We start from the raw sequence: 22786 nt of genomic DNA, 5'->3' as shown, positions 1-22786 counted from the left end.
TAACCCTAATAAAACACTCTTTTGAGCAAGAGTCGTATGACGATCTAGGAAGTGGTATGCTTGATTGTATCTCGAACGTTGTGACAAGGATGCACCCAAGGCATCAGCCGCTGTTATCTCTTTATTGAATATCGACATGAAGGGAATATGACATTTGGAAAGCATAAGTAGTCCCTCTTGTCATACAGAATGGTGGAGTTGTGTCACCTTGAATATGTGTGCATACATCTGAATATGAAAGAATGGTTTCACTGGTCTCTTTTATTACTAGTTCAGGGGGCAAAGCAGTGGTAGAGGAGTGGCCAGTTGACCATTATTGACCGACTTCTTTGTCAAAATCACTTGAGTTGATTTTGCCAATCCAAGAAGAAATTCTGACACGTGTGAATGAAGAAACAGATCACCAGGGAGGGAGCACAATTAGAGCCCAAATGGATGCCTAAATGCCCTGTCATTAAATGTTACCTGTGCGGAAATCAAACTGCGACATGGTATCTCAGTGGGCTAGCACTATAAAATCGGCATCAGTCCGGACTAGTACAAGCAGCACACACACACACACACACACACACACACACACACACACACACACACACACACACACACACACACACGCAAGCACGCACGCACGCACGCACGCACGCACGCGCGCACGCACACACACACACACACACCTACACACCTACATGCACGTCGCTATATAAGTGCACTAATCTTGGACGCGACGTTGAACCTCATTTCACCTCACCTCACCCCTTTGTATATTCGTGAAAGGTGAGCTACCGAGCCATTATGTCTATTTTTGCACCGTTACAACAATAGCCAATTTATAAAGCTGGTAATAACACCTGTCAACATCCCACACCAACAGTCGCACATACTGCCTGTTTTTACCATCCTCCGAGACTTTTTGTAATCACGCTAGCCGAAGGGCAGCGACAGTAATCTCCCTCCGCCTCCCGCCCGCATGTCTACAACGGACACCAGGATCTCGCCGGCCAGCTACAGTTGAATACTTACTCCGGAGACACAACATGGGGTCATCGTCTCCACGTCTCGCTATTCTCATCGGGGTGATCGGTTGCGCTGCCTGTCTTGGTCTTGGTGTTGGAATTGGATATTTAGCCTGGTCAAAAAACCCTACCGAAGAGGATGACGATCCCACTGTTACAATCCCCGACTATCAGAGGAGGTAAGATTGTTTACAACGTTGAACAACCTGTCTGTAAAACCGGTTTGTCACACCCATCACACAACATAGACGTTTTATTTGATTAGTCCGATAAATCAGAAAATCAAGTCAGTCCATATAATGACGTCGTCATTTTGGTGTATATTACCATATGATATTTGCATCAAACACTAATTACTTCCTGCTGATTAAGGACCTCAGAGAAAATAACCAACATTGAATGAATCATATGAATGTTTACAATCTTCAAGTAGAACACCCTATCTCATTCGAAAGGAAATGTGATATTAGTGTCCGTGCATTCCATTGTTGACATAGATTATGTCGATATGTACATGTATGTGGTTATGATTTGGTTTAACGGCCAGGTGCTGGATATTTTAGTATTGTTGTATGTTACTGTATGACAAGGTGGGGGAAGAATGTACGCAGCCATTGCAACCTATATATACGATTATTTATGGGCGTCATGTAAGGAAGGGCTTTTGTACAGGTAGCGTTAATGTTGTTGAACATTTATACAGATGCCAGGCTTCGACCAAGGAACAGTACTCGCATGTTTGATACCAGACATTTAAACCCTCTTTGTGTCGCAGTTTCACATAATTCACGTATATCAACGCCGGGACCATGGAACCTTAGTTTGTTGTTAAGCAGCTGGAGTAAATGTCACAACCTGCATTTGACAAGCCGGCTGGCGAGGCTGTGAGGTTTTTATCACAAGTTACACAGAAGGAAGTGATGCACATAGAACATATACATACATGGTGCAGACATCATTGGCCTACTTGAATTTCATTTCGATGTTGTGGATATAGTGGTCATACAGCTGTGATATAACAGCAGTACGTGTATCATACAGCTGTGATATAACAGTAGTACATGTGTCATACAGCTGTGATATAACAGTAGTACGTGTATCATACAGCTGTGATATAACAGCAGTACGTGTATCATACAGCTGTGATATAACAGTAGTACATGTGTCATACAGCTGTGATATAACGGTAGTACGTGTATCATACAGCTGTGATATAACAGTAGTACGTGTATCATACAGCTGTGATATAACAGTAGTACATGTATCATACAGCTGTGATATAACAGCAGTACATGTATCATACAGCTGTGGAAAACTGTGCTACATGTATCATACAACTGTTATATAACCGTGTAATGTTACACATGTAACATGCTGTGATATAGGTGAGGTGAAATGGGGTTTAACGTCGCGTCCAAGATTATTGCAATTATATACCGACGTGTGTGTGTGTGTGTGCGTGCGTGCGTGCGTGCGTGCGTGCGTGCGTGCGTGCGTGCGTGCGTGTGTGTGTGTGTGTGTGTGTGTGTGTGTGTGTGTGTGTGTGTGTGTGTATCTGCTTGTAGAGATGTTGCGCCAGACAGTACCATCTTTTAACGTCTTTTAGTACATCGCGGCCGGGGATCGAACCTCGGACCTTCCGCGCTCCGGGCGGACGCTCTGCTGTGATATAATCGTGGTAGATGATCATACAGCTGTGATATAACCATCTTAGAACACCAAATAAGTTTTCCATTCACATTAGTGTTTTTAAGACTTCATTCACATTAGTGTTTATTACCCATAGAGTTAGAAATCACCGAGTTCCTAGAAAAAACGTATAGCACTAGTGCAACATTTAACTTCACGAGGAGCAGTTGATTGTTTACGTCATCCGGACGGCATTTTGGACGTCATTCAAATCATATTGTGACGTAAGGTCGGATTGACATCATACTAGAAACGACGTCATAGCGGAAGAATGTTGACGTCAATCGACAACTGTGTTTTTCTAAGATGGCATTCGCGATCAGAGCAATTTTCTAAAGGGGCACTCAAAAGAATTAAGAAATAGCTAGTAATTAAGACTAGTAAGACCCTCGCTCTCGCTGGGGAAATACAAAAATTCTGAGGCTCATTTCGTAAAAGCAGTATGACACACATGCTCGCCTAATAATCTACTAAAAAGCCCATTGAAACATTACAAGCCTCTGATATATTATGGTGTTACACTTTATTTGTAAATTTGGGAACCGATTTCTAATGCTTCCTACACTTAGGGGGTGGGCGGTAGGGTAGCCCAGTGGTTAAAGCGTTCGCTCGTCAAGGCGATGACCCGGGTTCGAGTCCCGACATGGGTACAATGTGTGAAGTCCATTCCTGGTGTCCCGGGCCGTGATATTGCTGGAATTTTCTAAAAGCGGCGTAAAACCATACTCACTCACGCCTACACTTTAGGTACTGTTCACACCTATGCTATCATTCCTATCCGAACCAAGATTTGTTTTTCTCGTCATCTGCTTCATGACTGAACTGTTGAATAATGCGAGTAGCCCTATCTTTGAAATGTAAAATCTGATCAGCAAACGACAACACAGACTGATGACTGTCCCATGATATAGTATGGGGTAAAAGGAGTTCACATGACTTGTCCCGCTTAACAAATTGATGAAATATGGAACGTTCACATGAGGGGGACAGGTCAACCGTGAAAGATGGCAAGGTTCAAAGCGATGTTACTCGAGTCAGCCACAAGTCTACATGAAGGAGCAATGCCATGTATTCACCCATACACCTGTACTATGTGTACATGAATAATGAATAAATAGTCAACATCCACAGCTGTAGGAACAAATGCATGCTTGCCTTCCTCGAAATGAAAACCTATTAACAAATACAGGTTTGGGTCGATAGACATCCCGCGAATGTATAATATATTCACCATCCTTTGACATGCGTTCCTCCACCAACAGGAATCGTTTTTCGCTCTTCTTCAAATATTTTTGTGTTTGTGAAGCAAAATACACGTGTTGATATTACATTGAAGACAGAACTGAGTTTTGGATTTAGATAAATAAATAAATAAATAAATAAATAAATAAATAAATAAATAAATAAATAAATATGTTTGTGTTTGTGAAGCAAAATACACGTATTGATATTACATTGAAGACAGAACTGAGTTTTGGATTTAAGTAAATAAATAAATAAATAAATAAATAAATAAATAAATTATTTTACAGCTTCTAAAATGTGATTTAAAGCAAATATTAACCATTTCTTGTTTATTTCATATTTAGCCACCATCAAACATATACTTTCTTATGCCCGTCAGTGTATGTGCTGAACCTACCTTTGTATTAGAATGTTCATTGTGTATGGCTGTATACACGATGTGATATTTGCAAACACAATTACCCATAACAATAAGGGTTCACTGCTGACCAACAAAGATATCAAATATGGGAGAGGCATGAGAGTTACCATCCAGGCTTACACTGCAACTATTCACAGTTTGAATAAGGTGATGATGTTTACAGAAGGAGTTGACAGAGTAGCTTTCACAATATATCAAATTTACGGAGTGTTTACACATGTGACAATCTTCTTGTGTCTGTACGGGGCAGAATGGAAATACTAAATCTCCAAAGAAAGAAATCCTCATGACTGTAGTTTACCTATCTTCGTATGTCTCTGGTAAACACCAGAATGTCTTTTGTAAACATAGGATGCATGGGTGCTAACACCTTACACCACATACAGATGGTGAACACCACACATGTCAGAGACTGGTAAACCAACATATCATTCACTGTTACATATTAATGTTATGTAATTCATCATGTTCTTTATGTTTTGACATGTATATAAGAATATAAATGGAATCAATGCTTTTGTATTGTATATGAGGCCGATAGACCTATAGGACAGGTGAGGTGAGGTGAAATGGGGTTTAACGTCGCGTTCAAGATTATTCCACTTATATAGCGACGTACATGTACGTGTGTGTGTTTGTGAGGCTGCTTGTACTAGTCCGGACTGATGCCGATTTATAGTGCTAGCCCACTGAGATACCATGCCGCAATTTTAACATGAATTCCCCACTCAGACACAGTGTACTGACTTAGAGCCGACCAGTCCTTGTTTGAGCCCCTTAATGCCGAGCGCCAGACAGGGTAACAACAAGTACCATCTTTTAACGTCTTTTGGTATGACGCGGTCGAGGATCGAACCCCGGACCTTCCGCTCTCTAGACCACGGAGGCGGTTAGCCCGAAATGACCAGATGATATCAACACACAGCTACATGATGACCATTTGCACATTTAGCCGCACCGTTAAAATTCATGTTATGACAATATATGGACTCTAGTTTATGATTCGCGGGCGTCGGTTTCTGTGAAACTGGAGCTCTCATTATTTTTGTTCTGTCAAAGACACACGTGTGAAACCCCTGATATTTTGCTGTTTTTGTTTTAGCTGCAACTCGGAATGTTCGGAGGAGGCTAAGGTGGCAGCATCGTGCTCCCCCGAACTTCCCCGTCACTATGTGGCTAATCACCTGAACGGCAAAACCATCACCGTTGACGGACGACTCGACGATGATGCGTGGAAGGAGGTACCTTGGACGGAAAACTTTATGGGTACGTTCCCCCATGTGGTGGTTGGCTGTCCAGTCACGATGTGTGGTCAGTGGGTGTCACGTCACGATGTGTGGTCAGTGGGTGTCCAGTGACGCTGTGTGGTCGTTGGGTGTCCAGTGACGCTGTGTGATCGGTTGGTGTCACGTCACGCTGTGTGGTCGTTGAGGTCGGCGGTTGTCTTGTCACGCTGTGTGGTCGATGGGTGTCACGTCAAGCTCTGTGGTCAGTGGGTGTCACGTCACGCTCTATAGTGGGTGTCCAGTGACGCTGCGTGGTCAGTGGGTGTCTCGTCACGTTGTGTGGTCTGTGGGTGTCCAGTAAGGCTGTGTGGTCGGTGGGTGTCACGTCACGCTCTATGGTCAGTGGGTGTCATTTCACGTTGTGTGGTCTGTTGGTGTCATGTCACGCTGTGTGATCGGTGGGTGTTACATCGCGCTGTGTGGTCGGTGGGTGTCTTGTCACGCTATGTGGTCGTTGGGTTCAGTCAGGCTGTGTGGTCGGTGGGTGTCACGTCACGCTATGTGGTCGTTGGGTGTCACGTGACGCTATGTGGTCGTTGGGTGTCTAGTTACGCTGTGTGATCGGTTGGTGTCACGTGACGCTGTGTGGTCGGTGGGTGTCTTGTCACGCTGTGTGGTCGTTGAATGTCCAGTCGCGCTGTGTGGTCTGTGGGTGTCAAGTCAAGCTGTGTGATCGGTGGGTGTCACGTCACGCTGTGTAGTCGGTGGTTGTCTTGTCACGCTATGTGGACGCTGGGTTCAGTCAAGCTGTGTGGTCGGTGGGTGTCATGTCACGCTGTGTGATCGGTGGGTGTCACGTCACGCTATGTGGTCGTTGGGTGTCCAGTGACGCTATGTGGTCGTTGAGTGTCCAGACGCGCAGTGTGATCGGTGGGTGTCACGTCACGCTCTATAGTCAGTGGGTGTCATGTCACGTTGTGTGGTCTGTGGGTGTCCAGTCAGCTATGTGGTCGGTGGGTGTCACGTCACGCTCTATTGTCAGTGGGTGTCAAGTCACGCTGTGTAGTCGGTGGTTGTCTTGTCACGCTATGTGGTCGTTGGGTTCAGTCAGGCTGTGTGGTCGGTGGGTGTCCAGTCACGCTGTGTGATCGGTGGGTGTCACGTCACGCTACGAGGTCGGTGGTTGTCACGTCACGCTACGAGGTCGGTGGTTGTCACGTCACGCTACGAGGTCGGTGGTTGTCACGTCACACGACGAGGTCGGTGGTTGTCACGACTCACGACGAGATCGGTGGTTGTCACGTCACACGACGAGGTCGGTGGTTGTCACGTCACACGACGAGGTCGGTGGTTGTCACGTCACGCTACGAGATCGGTGGTTGTCACGTCACACGACGAGGTCGGTGGTTGTCACGTCACGCGACGAGGTCGGTGGTTGTCACGTCACACGACGAGGTCGGTGGTTGTCACGTCACACGACGAGGTCGGTGGTTGTCACGTCACACGACGAGGTCGGTGGTTGTCACATCACACTACGAGGTCGGTGGTTGTCTCGTCAAGCTAGGTGGTCGGTGGTTGTCACGTCACGCTAGGTGGTCGGTGGATGCCACGTCACGTCATGCCAAAGAAACACATAATCTAGATCGTGAAAGTTGACTGAAATATTTCACTGGAAACTTTATAGTCGTAATGGAGTACAGTATCATTTCCTACAATCTCAAACAAACCTGGAAATAAAGCCGATGTATGAAAATGTAACGGACTTATTTAATGTGTATTTTATAGATAATCTTAAACTGCTTTATTGCTAGACATCCGGGGTCCTCAGTTCCCAGCGCCCCCTGTTGAGACGAAGGTGAAACTACGCTGGGACGACCAGCTGCTGTACGTTGGGGCGTACCTGCAAGAGCCGCACATCTGGGCGACAATGACACAGAAAGACACACGAAGTATGTCACAACACAAGATAACAACTTTCAACAACAGAACCTCTTTAAGCCTGGAAATTACAATTATAATAATTTGATAAATATCCATAACAGAAGTTTTCCTGCATTTCTTTCTCATATATATGGCAAGATTATATACTCACCGCCAAAAGAAACGCGAACCATGGAAACATATAGAACAACATGTACGTTAAGAAGAGATGTTTCCAATGTGTACAACTTAATGACAAAACTAACAATCAGTTAAGTGTTAATACAGGGTCTTTATTCTTATCACGATGTGCTGCACGTTAAATCCAGATTTTACACGCTAATCCTGCACGAGACAAATGGTGCATCTCGAGTCATGGATCTATGACGTCACATGTGATGCGTTCATGAGCGTCGGTTCACACAACATAACAGTTGTACGTTTGTGCATCGTACTAATCTAGTATCTCTTCAATATGGGTAATTCTTCACATATTAGCCAACATATATGGTTGGCGTTACTTTTGTCGGTGATATATACTAGCCTGTCTTTAATAAGCCTGGTTGTGAGTCCACACTATACTGCCATTCGTTTGGCCTTTCTCCGGTACATGTGTTTTTTTCTTGTCAACATGTCGTAACATACACAACCTATAGGGTCAAACACATATATGTAATACCATCCATTTCTTTTTCCAGTATATCAAGAAAATGCATTTGAGGTAAGGAATACAGTTATTTCTTCGGTTAGCCATTCCGCTATTGTAATGACCATTTAATCAAGTCAGGTGAGGTGAAATGTGGTTTTAGGTCGCGTGCAAGATTATTACACTTATAAAGCGAGGTGAGTTAAGGCGAAATGGGGTTTAACGTCGCGTTCCAAATTATTGCATTTATATAGCGACGTGCGTGCGTGTGTGTGTGCGTGCGTGCATGCGTGCGCGCGTGCGTGTGTGTGTGCTTGCTTGTACTAGTCCAGACTAATGCCAATATAAAAGTGCAAGCACACCATTCCGCACTTAATTTCAACATGGATGCCACACGGTATACTGACTCCGAACCGATAAGTCTTTGTCGTATCCCCTCAATGCCGAGCGCCAGGCAGGGTAACAACAACGTCTTTTGGTGTGATGCTACCAGGGGATGGAACCACCGACCCTCCGCTTTATCCACTAGACCACAGTGGCAGTCCTTAATCCAATGAGGGTTCTTATCACCCTCTACTGATGGACGCACTGTTCGACCTGACTGATAACTGCCAGCAGTGACTCGCCCAGATGGAACATTGCTGAACAACTTCCACGCGCATTTACCCATTATCATAAAACACTCTGGATCAAATTTGCAGACTTTATGATGATGCAGCAAATTTGCAGACTTAATGATGATGCAGGCGGTGCCTAAAAACCAAAACTATTATTTTTATAACCTAGAAGACAAGGTTAGGCAGGGTCATCAGAGGGTAAAGGTTATGACCCTGGTGTCAACATACCAAGGCAGACCAAGAGTGAGCAAGCAGCATCAGGCATTATGTCTAAAGCAAGCAGCTCACTGTCTCGTTGATGTTGACTGTCGTTTAACGCCGCACTCAGTAATATTCCAGCTATATGACGGCGGTCTGTAACTCATCGAGTTTGGACCAGACGATCCAGTGATTGATATCAAGAGCATTGACATCTATGCAATTGGGATACGATGACATGCATCAACCAAGTCACCGGGCCTGAGCACCCGATCCCATAGTCGCCTCTTACGACAAGCTTGGGTTGCTGAACACCTATTCTAACCCAGAGTTTTACCGGTCGTGGACCAAAAGTGATAAAAGATAATTAATTTTGTTCACATTTATGCCTTGTAGTAAAATATAGAGTATTTTATATTACTGGTAATGGCTCTCTCCTCTTGCAGGTGTTCCTTGACGTCGACAACAGCATGAGCATGTGAGCATCTACGTAATAATATCTAACAAATCTGCGAGCAAATTTAATTTCATTTACAAAGTTTTAAAAACTTTTGTTAAACATTCAGGCTGTGGAATGTTAATAGCTATCATGGAATCGGAGCCATCTTGAACTGTTTAAATCTTATTTAAACATTATTTTTCTCCAAGTCCAAAAATGACGGTGAAATTGATCGGCTGAAATATCATTCCTGAAACCAATTAATGTGTTGTTGAGGTTGGTTAGAAACAAGTCGGACAATCTAGAATAATATGCTGTCTACCGTATTTTGCTTGTGTTGGTGCAGGTACAAAGAAATAGAGATCAACGCCCTCAGGACGACCTGGGATCTCATGCTGTCACGGGTAAGTACGTTAAGGTGGGTTGTTGACTTGTTGTCAACAGAGATTTGTCATGTCTGTCAGTGAGAATCGTGTTATACCGCCTTTAGTAATATTCCAGCTATATCATGGCGGGGGACACCTTTTTACCCATGTGAGGAATCGAAACCGAGTTTTCGGCATGACAAGCGAACGCTTCAACTACTTTGCTACACCACCGCCCATTTGTCATGTACTTTCAAAGTCTTCAAGTAGACAAGTGCTACTAACATATTTATATCAGAAAACCCTTTTCTATTTTTCGTCAGGCTTCTTTGATCAACATGTGTACCATATATCTTTTGGACATTTTCATAAATCAAATTACTCAGTGAACCTCATCGATTGTCACATGATAAGACATGTTTATTCAACAATAACATTTTATTGACATTTGTCGGTTAATATAAGGGATAGGTTGGTCTGCATAGCTCATTGAGGAAGTATGTAGCGAAGTAAGATTACAGTTTATTGTCACGTGCTGTACACCAGGTGTAAGGTGCGTATTGTCTAACAATGGGTGGACAGCAACAGGACCCAAGGCCAATGAGACATCATTACACTTTAAAATACAATAAAATGTTGATTGAACAGCGTTTAATACGTCAACAACAAACTGGTTTAAAACGGAGCTTTTGAAAAGGCACCTACGCCTCCAGATCCACTTTTTCGCTCTTGCCTCAATGTCGTGATTGTGCCGTATAGCTCGAGAAAACTGCTTTCCAATTGGCTAATGTCGACTTCTTGTCAGTTATTTCATTGGTCGTTCGCGAAATGTCGTTCTGACGTGACCTGTAAGGGAATGTCCTCAGATCTTTGTTCAACAAAGATCTGATTTTTATAAGATTGGGTATACTGCGATGCCCCAATCTTGGAGTTATATCGCGATACTGCGGGAATATCGCTCGAAGAGGCTTAGAATCATCCTTACTCTCTCCCTTTACAGGCTTACATGGACGGGGGGGACTGGCAGGATTGGGAGGGCATCCAGCAGAAGGGGGTCTACACGGATGGGGCAGTAAACAACGCCACGGTCCCAGGTACCTAACATCCCCGTTTTTGTCAGACTCGTGAAGATGCAGGTACGGAATAGGTCTTCAGCAACCCATGCTTGTCGTAAGAAGCGACTATAATTGTCGTGCGAGGCGGGACTGACGGGATCAGGTGGCCATAATCGCTGACTTGCTTGATGCTTGTCATCATATCCCATCTGCGTGGGTCGATGCTCATGATGTCAAGCTCTGGTTTGTCAGGTCCAGACTCGATTATGCACAGACCGGCGGCATATAGCCGGCATTTCGCTGAGTGCGGCGTTAAACAACAAACAAACAAACAAACGTTATTGTCACCAATAAAAAGCGTCATTTAGAACGTTCGAACGTCAATGAAAGCGACAAAACACTTTCCATAATCAGAAATGTCATCATCAGATCAAATTGTAAGATTCCGACCACACCATGAGCACGTGTTTACGAATCAGTATCAAATAGTGATGATGCCAGGTGTTCGCGAAAAGGTGAGCGTATCCTGCCCCGACAGTGGCACCGTCACAAACACATGCAAAGGAAAGATAATTGTTCAGCTGAAAACACACATGGGCACATATGGTACAAATCAAAATAGAAAATTGCACCAGACATCCTTTTTTGTCAAGCAACTTGATTTTCTTTTCCTGTTACAACGCCACGAGTGATGATATGAGTAAATAATCGGTCCATTCCAATGTCTGTTTCCTAACTATATGCTGTATCAAGACGCTTATCAATAATATTATGAATGATTTAGAAAGCACGGTTCCAAACGAGGAAGTTAAGAATGTAGGAATATCTGATCACTAAATAATAAAGCGATAACATTATCCATGCAAGTTGAAACCCTTATTACGTCAATTGCATGGTACTAAGCCTTTTACATGCATCCTATTTGAAATTATAGCTAAAATGGATAGAATTATCATTAAACCGCCTGCATGTTATCAGAAATGAGCGGACCACTGTAACTTGATAATGCCTTCATATTGCTTGACGACGGGCCATTATCACGCTATTTTTCATTGAATTGTCATTTGCAGAAGCCCTTGATCTTTTTGGGCTTCTGCAAATGATAATGCCCTGAAAAATAGCGTTACCTCCTTTGTCGGGCACTTAATGGAAGACCTCGGGCTTCTGCAAATTATAATGCCCTGAAAAATAGCGTTACCGTTTCAGCAACGTTCTGGTCCATCGAGATGTCCTTCCCTTTCGCTAATCTAAGCCAGAACACTAGCCGGTCAGATCGCGCCCCAGTGGATGGAGAGATGTGGTTCATGACCCTTGCCAGGTACTGTATTCACAAATAGTGGGGCCAGGTTTTGTGTGGGTGGCCACATAAGGTAAGGGACACTTGCTACTGGATGAGAATGTTTATTCTGCCAAGACATAGAAGACATCTTGTCTTGCGAAAACATGATTAATATCAGGTATCAAATCCCATTTGATACCTTTAAATGCAAGCCTTTTCACACGAGAACCATGCGCATGTACGTCGGTGTATTGATAGACTACATATAACAATGAGAGCTGATTACCAATCAGAACTGTATGTATTCGATAACGGAACATTAAATGATGTTTTTGGCGACTAATCCAAATGGTTAACAACCCCAACCCCTCTAATCTGACATAATGATAGATCGGTGAAACAACATACTCCTTTTTTCACAATGACGCTTATTTAATTACTGTCTGACTTTTTGCAGGCCTAGGTATGACGTTGTAGCTCTGGCAAACGGGTCCTATCAACAGGTGGGTATTACTCATGCCTACATGCTGCATCACTTAGGGCTTGCCTCCCACAACAAGCTGACACCCCGTGATATAACTAGAATACAAAGCGGCTATAAACCCAACTCTCTCACTATTGCACTCATGAAGAGGTATAGGATGGGATAGGCGCGATTCAGAAGCATGACACAAGTAAATACATGATTCAGGAGGACAAAAGATGAACCGGATTTGCATCTGTATATAGGGACACAGCATAACCCGAAAGCTGTAAACAGCTTTAATGAATCACCTTGGATTATAACACGAACGTTGTATAAATTACATACTGTAATATTTTGTGCCTGTACAGTTTGGACATAACCCACTGTGCATAACGATTGCGTGTTTGTATTGGCCTACAGAAACCCGGCACAGAAGCCTCCTGGTATTCATGGAACCCAACCGGGGCCGTCAACCTGCATCTACCCAGCAAGTAGGTGGTGATCGGTGTAGACATCCTCGATCTTCCAGGGTGTTTAACCTCCCTGTCATTATAAATCTACCAAGAAAGTACGTGGTGATCGGTGTAGACCTCATCCTCGACCTTCCAGGATGTTTAATCTCCTTGCTGTTATTATATATCTACCAAGCAAGTAGGTGATCGTTGTAGACATCATCCTCGATCTTCCAGGGTGTTTAATCTCCCTGCTATCATTATATATCTACCAAGCAAGACGGTGATCGTTGTAGACATCCACCTCGATCTTCCAGGGTGTTTAATCTCCCTGCTATCATTATATATCTACCAAGCAAGTAGGTGGTGATCGGTGTAGACACCATCCTCGATCTTCCAGGGTGTTTAATCTCCTTGCTGTCATTATATATCTACCAAGCAAGAAGGTGATCGTTGTAGACATCCACCTCGATCTTCCAGGGTGTTTAATCTCCCTGCTATCATTATATATTTACCAAGCAAGTAGGTGGTGATCGGTGTAGATCTCATCCTCGACCTTCCAGGGTAATTAACTCCCTGCTGCCATTATGAATTACCAAGCAAGTAGGTTGTGATCTCAAAACGAAAAGAAGTGAATGAATAAATAAAATAAAAGAGGATCCAAATAAATAAGGGGCGGTGGAATAGCCTAGTGGTTAAAGCGTTCGCTCGTCACGCCACAGGTCCGGGTTCGTTTCCCCACATGGGCGAAATGTGTGAAGCTCATTTTTGGTGTACCCTGACATGATATTGCTTAAAGCGACGTAAATCCATATTCACTCACTCACTCACTGAATAAATAAAATGAAAACTGTTAAATTAAAATAAGTAAATAAAACAATTATAAAATAAAAATCGCTCATATTGGTTTTCAGTTAATTAAAAAAATAAATATGTCCACAGACACTATCTTATGGTCACTGTTTGGCTGAAATAATGCCGATGCGACGTTATATTTTAAGTCACTCATTCACAATTGGACGAAGCTGTTCCACAGTATTAATATTTGTTCTCTTTTGTTCCAACAAGACTTATTTGAACAGAGAGTAGCAGTTAAACATACTCTTTAACTAACAACCGTTAACGTGACGGCATTGCTGGAGCCTGATAACCTTTCACAAAATTTAAATCCAGCCGTCACGCGTTAGAGATTCGGACATTCTTTCCTAACCAAAATGTATTTTCACCTGCAGATGGGGTCTTCTGTTCTTTGAGACTGACGCTCCGAGCGGACAGTCCAAGCCAGTGGTGACCAGCAAGCGATGGGTCACGTACCAGGCGCTGTTTGATGTCTTCAACGCCCTGAAGGTGACTGGGCTATGTACATTCCTTGTAAAGTGACAGTGTTGTACGGCCAAGCTGTGATGTGTGGTGTTCTTGTTAAACAGTTGTCAGTTTTCCAAAACTGAATACGTGAACAACCTACGCGTTACGAGGAGATGACGGATTATATGTCTCGACTGTGTTAAGGCTATAAGTTCCGAGTGAGTGAGTGAGTGAGTTGGGTTTAACGCCGCTTTTAACAGTATTCCAGTTATATCGCGGCGTGTCAGCTTAATGTGGGAGGAAAGCCCGAAGTCATGCAGGTCTAAGACGTTTACCATTTCGGTGAAACCCAGGAGCACGGGCATGGTGCTGACAAACCTAGAAACATAATCGGGGCGAACCGTGATTCGAACCCACAATCATAGGTTTCCGGCGTGCCCAAGGGACGCAACTCTGCACAGCGAATCGCGGCGCCTTAGACGACTGGGCCACCCGTGCCCCCCATAAGCTCCGAGCCTTTTTAAAATATAGAAAAATATGAGCTGATTGATCTCAAGTTGGCTGTTAGTGTATTGTGAGAATGACGTCACATTTAAACGTCAGATTGACGTTCGTGAAGTTTGAAAATTATTTGCTTTGAAAATTAATTGTGCTGTTTTGTAACAACTGTATAAATACAGTCAGTAATATAGTCAGGATCACAGGACAAACTTTACACTCTTTATTGATCTTACTGAATAAGTGAAGACCCGGGGTAGAATAGGTCTTCAGCAACCCATGCTTGCTGTAAAAGGCGACTATGTTTGTCGTAAGGGGCGACTAACGGGATCGGATGGGAGAATATTCAGTGTTCAAAAACATCTACAAAACATACGATGCCCAATTTGATACCAAGATGCATGTGTCACCAAATCATTCAGTCAACGAGTCGTAGCGAAATTTCATGCATAATAAATCTAGAGTTATGTCACTTGTCCTTGATACGGGAATTTTGCCTTTCTTTTTCTTGCGAGAAACATACGACAAAATACGAAGCTTCCAGTAAACAATTTAACCAGTGCCAGGCCTAGGACTAAGAAATCAGTGATACAACAAATAAAAATATAATGGCCTGATTGTATATTAAACAACACAAAAACATTTGATTGACAAAATGTAAAGAAATCAATTACCAACGTTAAGGGTAAACCACGAGGACAGGTGTATATTTTGAATAAACATTAAGGCTTTTTATAAAGAAATATTCATATTCATTCGACCGAGTTTGTAAATTACCCAGAGTTTACAAGAGAAACCACGGTAACCGTCATGGAAGTAATGCTATTGTTCTCCATGTTTCAGTCGTTCAAGGCGGAGAGGGGGACGTACGTGGACTTAGTTAGCGAGCTTGACCTCCCTCTCTACGTCACCAGCAACACCTGTCTCACCACCGTCAATATCACCCTCACCGGCGACGCATTCACAGTTACCATTGAGGCCAAGAAGGAACCTGGGGTCAAAGGTCGTATCACTCAGAACAGATATGTGACCTTTTCCAGCCAGTAAAGAATGGGTGTCACATCCAGCGTAACGAATGATAGAGACGTACTTCTTGATCATTCATGTCCATTGGTATGTTTATATGTAATACGATTTATCTATTCAAGACATAATAACTTATGCTGACCTGAGTTTATGTATATGGGATTATTTGACCTGATGACAAAGTTAGATTTAACCAACTGACCAAAGCACTGTTAAAGGAGGAATACGACGCGTTCCGGCATATATGGCAGTCCAAGACGTTGAAAGATCAACTTCTTTGCCTGGTAACTCAATTGTTACATACAGTAAACTACGGTTATAACGAACTCAAAGGGACTACTAATTTTAGTTCGTTATAACCGTAGTTCGTTATAAGTACATATACAGCATGACTACAGCAAGTAGTCGGGACCAAAAAGTAAGTTCGTTATATCCGTCAGTTCGTTATAAGCGTGTTCGTTATAACCGTAGTTTACTGTATATAGCATTGAAATGTTAGCATTTTGCCGATTATGCTAATTACACAAAGGCAATGTCTCCGTCTCCAATCCCATTAACATCATCTTCTAGCGCTCGCCACTGCTATACAAAGATTCTTTGGTGTAGCGGTAGAGAGCACGAAGATTTGTTTTTAATGAGATCGCTCCGTCTCACACTGGGCACACACTACAAGGTCAAGACAAACTGACAATTTAGAGCAAACTCTTGGGTATAATCCCTTCTAAATGATGCCAAACATTATAAAATGTCTTTATATCTTAAACAGATTATGCAGACATCTCCTAAGAATATACAATTTGAATGTTTTGGATGAAGAAATTCTGCATGCTCTGTCAGTGTCACTTGTGTAGTCACGACCGTAAAAGAGATGTACGTGTGTATACAGCATGTCTCACTGTATGTCGCTGTCTTCATGTAATATGACAAATGAAATACGTAATCACTTTAATAGCTTGACACATAGTTATGCAAACTGCCACGCTTAGTTGCTCCTTTTACTCAAGAACACACCATTGCTGTATGGCAAGGGGGGCAGTTCAAAAGCAGGTCGGCGTTAGATAAAATGCTTCAGTCCTTAAAAGACGCGTGCGTGCGTGCGTGCGTGTGTGTGTGTGTGTGTGTGTGCGCGTGCGTGTGTGTGTGCGTGCGTGCGTGCGTGTGTGCGTGTGTGCGTGCGTTTACATGTTTGCATGTCTTCCATCCGCCTAAATCAACTCTACATATCAGCTCTACATAGTTATATTTTACTCTTAAATGAGCGTCCACCGTCAGTGTAGATACTATTTGAATGTAAAACAGCCTCAAAAGCTGTGCGGCATCACCAGCTTGTCGCCAGAATACTGATGGACGCTAGTGGACACTCTCGCTTCGGGATGATACCAGGTTGGAGATAGATTAGATTTACTTCAGCAGGTGCGGCCTTATGTCTCACAAAGCATATTGGTGTGTATATCTCGATCTGAAAGAGTTAGGTTTTTATTATCCTAAACAGAAACATGCTCCCTAAACACGGCATGTACATAAAGAATAAATGAATTACTTTTATTTCCTCCAGTGGTTTCGGAGACTACAAATACATATGTATGTATATATTATAAGTATTTAGACATTATATCAATACACAGAAGAGTGAAAGAAACTTAGAAGCATAATGTATGATACATCAATTTGTTGTGTTAGATACAGGGGCCGGTCGGGTAGCCTAATGGTTAAAGCGTTCGCTCGTCACGCCGACGACCCGGGTTCGATTCCCGATATGGGTACAATGTGTGAAGCCCATTTCTGGTGTCCCTCGCCGTGATATTGCTGGAATATTGCTAAAAGCGGCGTAAAACCCCACTCACTCACTGTTAGATCCAGCCACGCCAGGGCTTCTCTAGGAGTTTATTTACACACTGTATGTATATTCGACAGGTACAACATGGGCTGCATGTTCCAGGAACTGATTTCTCTAGAGACAATGTTAATGAAAGTAGTCCATGTAGTAAGTCCATGCATTCTACGATTTGTGTAATGACCCAAAGTAATGTTACAGAACAGAACAGGTATTTATTCATGAAAAAGACAATGTTACAATCTTTACAATCTTTACTTGATATTTCCCACAGTCTTCCAGTAACATGTTACCTTAACACGGCATGTACTTAAAGAACGGATGTACATCTATGTATGTATGTATATGTTATAACTCTATATTTGAAATGTTGCTATCTGCTTATGCCACGGCTATGTCTGACTTCATTAAATAGAAATTCGTGTTTTCAATCTACCTCTGTCCTCCTAGCCTGTACTTAACGCTGAATGTGACGTAACAATCGGTTCATCAATATACCAAACAAATTGTAAAAATGGAATACCGTTACTACTGCATGTTAATCTTGTTAGTTGTCTACTCCTTGCTTCTGTTTCGTTCATAATGTTTCCAACATTAAATATTATATTTTAAAATCACAATCGCGAGATAGTGGTACGTAGATGGACTATTGTGTTATGGTACATGTTATTATAACTAAGCCTATTGTATGTCTAGCTCTTCGGGGTTCATCTTTCTAAAGCAAGGAAGTTAACTCGCCATAAATGTTCAGTTTCCACCCTTGCCGAACCAGGCTGGAATTATGGAGTTATAGTTTGGCTGGACTAACGAGTCTATCCATGGTCCAATCAAAATCGCGTAACGAAATCGACATCCGGTTCGTAAACTGCCGTCAGGATTTTGGTTGATTGCAGGATTGAAGTGTGTGTACCGGCAACTTTCATGTTTTTGATAAAGGTGTTCACGTGATTTGATTCGAAGTAAGACCCGTTTTATATATAGATCTTGATTATCGATCAGATCGTCTTCGCTGGGCGGCACCATTTTATTTGAAGCAAATGAAAGTAATATGTGTGGTGAGATCTGATTGGTCATAGAAGGGGCATAACTCGTATTATAGCCACTTGTGGCGCTACGGTCGAGCCAAGAAATTCAAGCCTGGTTCGGGAAGGGTGGAAACTGGACTTTTATAGTCAGTTAACTCCCTTGCCTCGGGAAGATATGTTGGTTTGGTCTTCCTCTATTGACATGAAACTGTTATGAGTACCATAATGATGCCTGTTCAAATGTCTGTTCCTGTACCTTTATATTCCAGAAAAACATTTTTCACAACGTTTGAGGTACAATCGAGCATTTTCTTTCCACGAAGACTTGCTCAATATTTGTTTGATCTTGGTTACGATATTCAAGGCATCAGTCAAGCTTTAAACATGTTTTATGGTAGACATGTTCCCGTGTTGTTTTCATGTGAACACAAATTATTGACTTGCCTTTGCAAGTGTTTGTGATGGGTGCACCTATATCGCGAACAGCTGGTATCATCATTATTTCATAGTGATTCATAAATAGCTGCTTATAATATAGTCAGAATCGTCCAAAATACATTTTAGTAAGATTATGGCATTGTTTTTGTCGCTTTTTAAATTATTATTATCATTATTATTATTATTATTACTATGTACTTGTTCCGACACCAAGGAGCTACGCTCCTGGGTAAGGCGCCTGGGAATTTATTCCGTCTCGTTAGGGACCGACCAACCGTCTGGAAAATATGTTGTGATTGGTTTTTGTGTTGAACCAGTGTCTCTAAAAAAGCTCCCAGACCTCCATGGAAAACTGAATGGTCAGACCTTTTACTGCAATGTCAGTCTGCATATAAAGATCATCAAACGTTATTTTATTTTTAGTTTACAAATGATACATTTCACGTCTATTTTTGGAATAAATATGAAATGATACCCGTTGTATTATGTCGTATCTTTGTTTCACATCTTTACCCCGTGAGGTCGTAAGAGGCGAGTAAATGGATCGGGTGGTCAGGATCGGGGACTTGGCTGAACGCAGTACGCCTGACAGTAGCGAGTATGGGTGTGGTGGGGGAGGGTGCGGTGCCTGTACCATCATGCTGTCTCGTTACAACGCAGCTGCAGACAGCATCCAGTATCCTTTACGACAGAGTGACACTTCTATCATACCCCTGCTCGTGGGTTTCACCGAAGTGATAAACGTCTGAGACCTGCGACTGAGACCGACTTGAATAGTTCGTAGTAAACATCCAGGTAGAAAGTATGCCTCCCGTGAAGATGCGGGTTAGAACTGGTCTTCAGCAACCCATACTTGTCCAAGAGGTGACTTTGCTTGTCGTAAGAGGCGACTAACGGGATCGGGTGGTCAGGCTCGCTAACTTGGTAGATGCATTTCATCGTATCCCACTTGCGTGGATCGATGCTCATGATGTCAATCACTGGATTGTGTGGACCACTCAGTTATTTACAGACGGCTGGCATCAAGCTGGAATATTGCCGAGTGCGACGTCAAACAACAAACAAAAAATCTTTATTTTCACCTTATAATTCCACATAATTAATTAGTTTGGGATGAGTTTTACCAAAAAGAATCGGTAACATTCACATGTATTAGTTTTACCCCTTATCATGGAGTGTGTGGGGGTAGGGGGTGGCGGTGGGGATAAGAATGTGTACTCTTAAAAAATATACTCTTCTGTAGAATCGAACCTGGGCGAACCTACCGCCTACCTACATTACTTCAGCATGAACACTGGCTATCGTCGGATGATAAATGGATTTTACATGTGATAGCCCTGGTACATTCCGCAAGACACAGGAAAACAATTGGACTTTGAAAAACGTTGCGCGTGTTTGTCTGACGTCCGTCATAACCTGAAGCTGTTGTTTCACATGCTTGTTCCAACCAATGATGACACACAAACTTGTTCAAAAGGTTCGAATCCGATTTTCAACATGGCCGGCGATCTGTATACGTGAAACAAGAACACAAGGGATATAAAACTGCAGGGTTTTCGTTTGCCTGTTCTCTTTATCCGAGTGATTGCACAACCTCAAACAAATGACAGAGAGAAGTAAGAGGGGAAACGTCATGGTTCCCTTGTAAACGGGTGGATCAAGTTTGTTTCTCAGATCCTAGAGAATAAATTAGAAAATAAATACAACTTAAGTCTAGAATGACTTGGCAAGTCTAGATAGTCATGGTACACGTCTTAGTGAGTGAGTGAGTGTGGTTTTACGCCGCTTTTAGCAATATTCCAGCAATATCACGGCGGGGGACACAAGAAATGGGCTTCACACATTATACCCATGTCGGTAATCGAACCCGGGTCTTCGGCGTGACGAGCGAACGCTTTAACCATTAGGCTACCCGACCGCCCGGTACAAGTCTTAAAACCTGCACCATGTAAGATGTTTTGCATATATAGTCTATCTTTTAAAAATAAAGAAAATATATTTTAAGTGTCGCCTTGAATTCCACCATTTCCAAGTCATTGTTCTTCAATAATGAGAGAGAGCGAAACATTTTTGTCCTGACACATCATGCAAGACAATTCATGATAATTTTACGTGCGCTTTAGTGACTATTAAGACGACATCGCTGAAATAATATGGGCGTGTATCCTATTAGCCGTCTAGACTGGAACCTAGGATGTTTTCAGGTTTGAACTAGCCTCACGCAACTTATGCGTGTCATCATACCCGTACGTCGTGGGGCGTTGATAAAAATATCAATCACTTTCAAGACTCGATTATAGTCTAGCTGGTAATAGTGAGTGTCCCACGAGCATCGGTAGACTATCCCTTAGATTCAGACAAAAGTATAGTTTGCCTGAGACCTATTGTGTTTGGGAATCCCGACGGGATATGTGTACATGTGTGAGGTGAGGTGAGGTGAGGTGAGGTGAGGTGAGGTGAGGTGAGGTGAGGTGAATGGGGTTTAACGTCGCGTCCACAATTATTGCACTCATATAGCGACGTGCATGCCCGTGTGTGTGTAGCTGCTTGTACGAGTCCGGTCTAATGCTGATTTTATAGTGCTAGCCCACTGAGATACCATGCCGCAGTGTAACATGAATACCCCACTCAGACACAGTATACTGACTCCGAGCCGACCAGTCCTTGTTTTAGCCCCTTAATGCCGAGCGCCAGACAGGGTAACAACAAGAACCATATTTTAACGTCTTTTGGTATGACGCGGCCTGGGACCTAACCCCGGATCTTCTCCGGGCAGGCGCTCTGCAACTAGACCACAGAGGCGTGTGTGAATGGAAAACAAACAATAATGATACAGTGTAGCTTGTTTCTATGTCCTGGCACGTAAAAACCTTTTCAGGTATATGAAAGTGCAACCTCTATAACTCAATTGTGTTAGAAAACCTCTCAGTAGCTCTCTAATGTTGGCGCGACTATGCTTGACATCGTGAGCGTCGATCCACGCAATTGGGATTCGAGGACATGCATCTACCATGTCGCCGATCCTGATATGACGTCGTAGTTAGTCGCCCATTACGACAAGCGTGGGTTGCTGAAGATCTTCACGGAAAGGAAATAAATTGAACTGTGTCCAGCCTGTCATTCATTGTCCGGCAATAAGTCGACAATTAGCAGCCATGGGACTCGTGAAGATCCGGGGGAATCGGTCTTCAGCAACCCATGCTTGTCCAAGAGGCGACTTTGCTTGTCGTAAGAGGCGACTAACGGGATCGGGTGGTCAGGCTCGCTGACTTGGTTGATGCTTGTCATCGTATCCCAATTGCTTGGGTCGATGCTCATGTCGTTCACTTGATTGTCTGGTCCAGAGCTCGATTATTTACAGACCGCCGTCATATTGCTGAGCGCGACGTAAAACAACAAAAAAAAGGAAGAAGGAAGCAACCACGGGCGTAACAACAAATGTTTTGTCCGATAAGACTGGAATGTGTTCTCAACCTGGTAAACATGTGTCACATACAAATTGATATAAAAAAATCTTAATATAAACTCCGTGCAATGTTACCTGTGACTGTGGGTGTTTATCCCGGATCGCCCCGATCAAGACCGCCTCCGTGGTCTAGTGGTAGAGTGTCCGCCCGGAGAGCGGAAGG

General features: G+C 43.0%; 1 protein-coding gene across 1 annotated transcript; it reads left to right on the top strand.

Moving 5' to 3' along the window:
* The first annotated feature begins 822 nt into the window (after positions 1–822).
* On the top strand, positions 823–17157 carry LOC124121474. Its single transcript, XM_046484483.2, has 12 exons — positions 823–1192; positions 5471–5634; positions 7406–7543; positions 8213–8235; positions 9422–9453; positions 9761–9818; positions 10780–10873; positions 12041–12152; positions 12571–12616; positions 13000–13070; positions 14264–14378; positions 15678–17157. The coding sequence occupies exons 1-12, from the start codon at positions 1035–1037 to the stop codon at positions 15879–15881; spliced, it is 1215 nt and encodes a 404-aa protein (XP_046340439.2). The 5' UTR covers positions 823–1034; the 3' UTR covers positions 15882–17157.
* Positions 17158–22786: the final 5629 nt, after the last annotated feature.

This window comes from Haliotis rufescens, unplaced genomic scaffold (assembly GCF_023055435.1).
Source record: "Haliotis rufescens isolate VD_foot unplaced genomic scaffold, xgHalRufe1.0.p SCAF_73, whole genome shotgun sequence".
NCBI lineage: Eukaryota > Metazoa > Mollusca > Gastropoda > Lepetellida > Haliotidae > Haliotis > Haliotis rufescens.
Note: the sequence above shows the minus strand (reverse complement) of the source record. Positions and strands in the feature narration are given on the sequence as shown.

Coding starts and splice junctions, on each gene's coding strand:
- LOC124121474 (XM_046484483.2), top strand. CDS start 1,035: ATGGGGTCATCGTCTCCACGTCTCGCTATTCTCATCGGGGTGATCGGT. Junction 9,819..10,779: donor GGGATCTCATGCTGTCACGG/GTAAGTACGTTA, acceptor CTCCCTTTACAG/GCTTACATGGACGGGGGGGA. Junction 12,153..12,570: donor TGGTTCATGACCCTTGCCAG/GTACTGTATTCA, acceptor GACTTTTTGCAG/GCCTAGGTATGACGTTGTAG.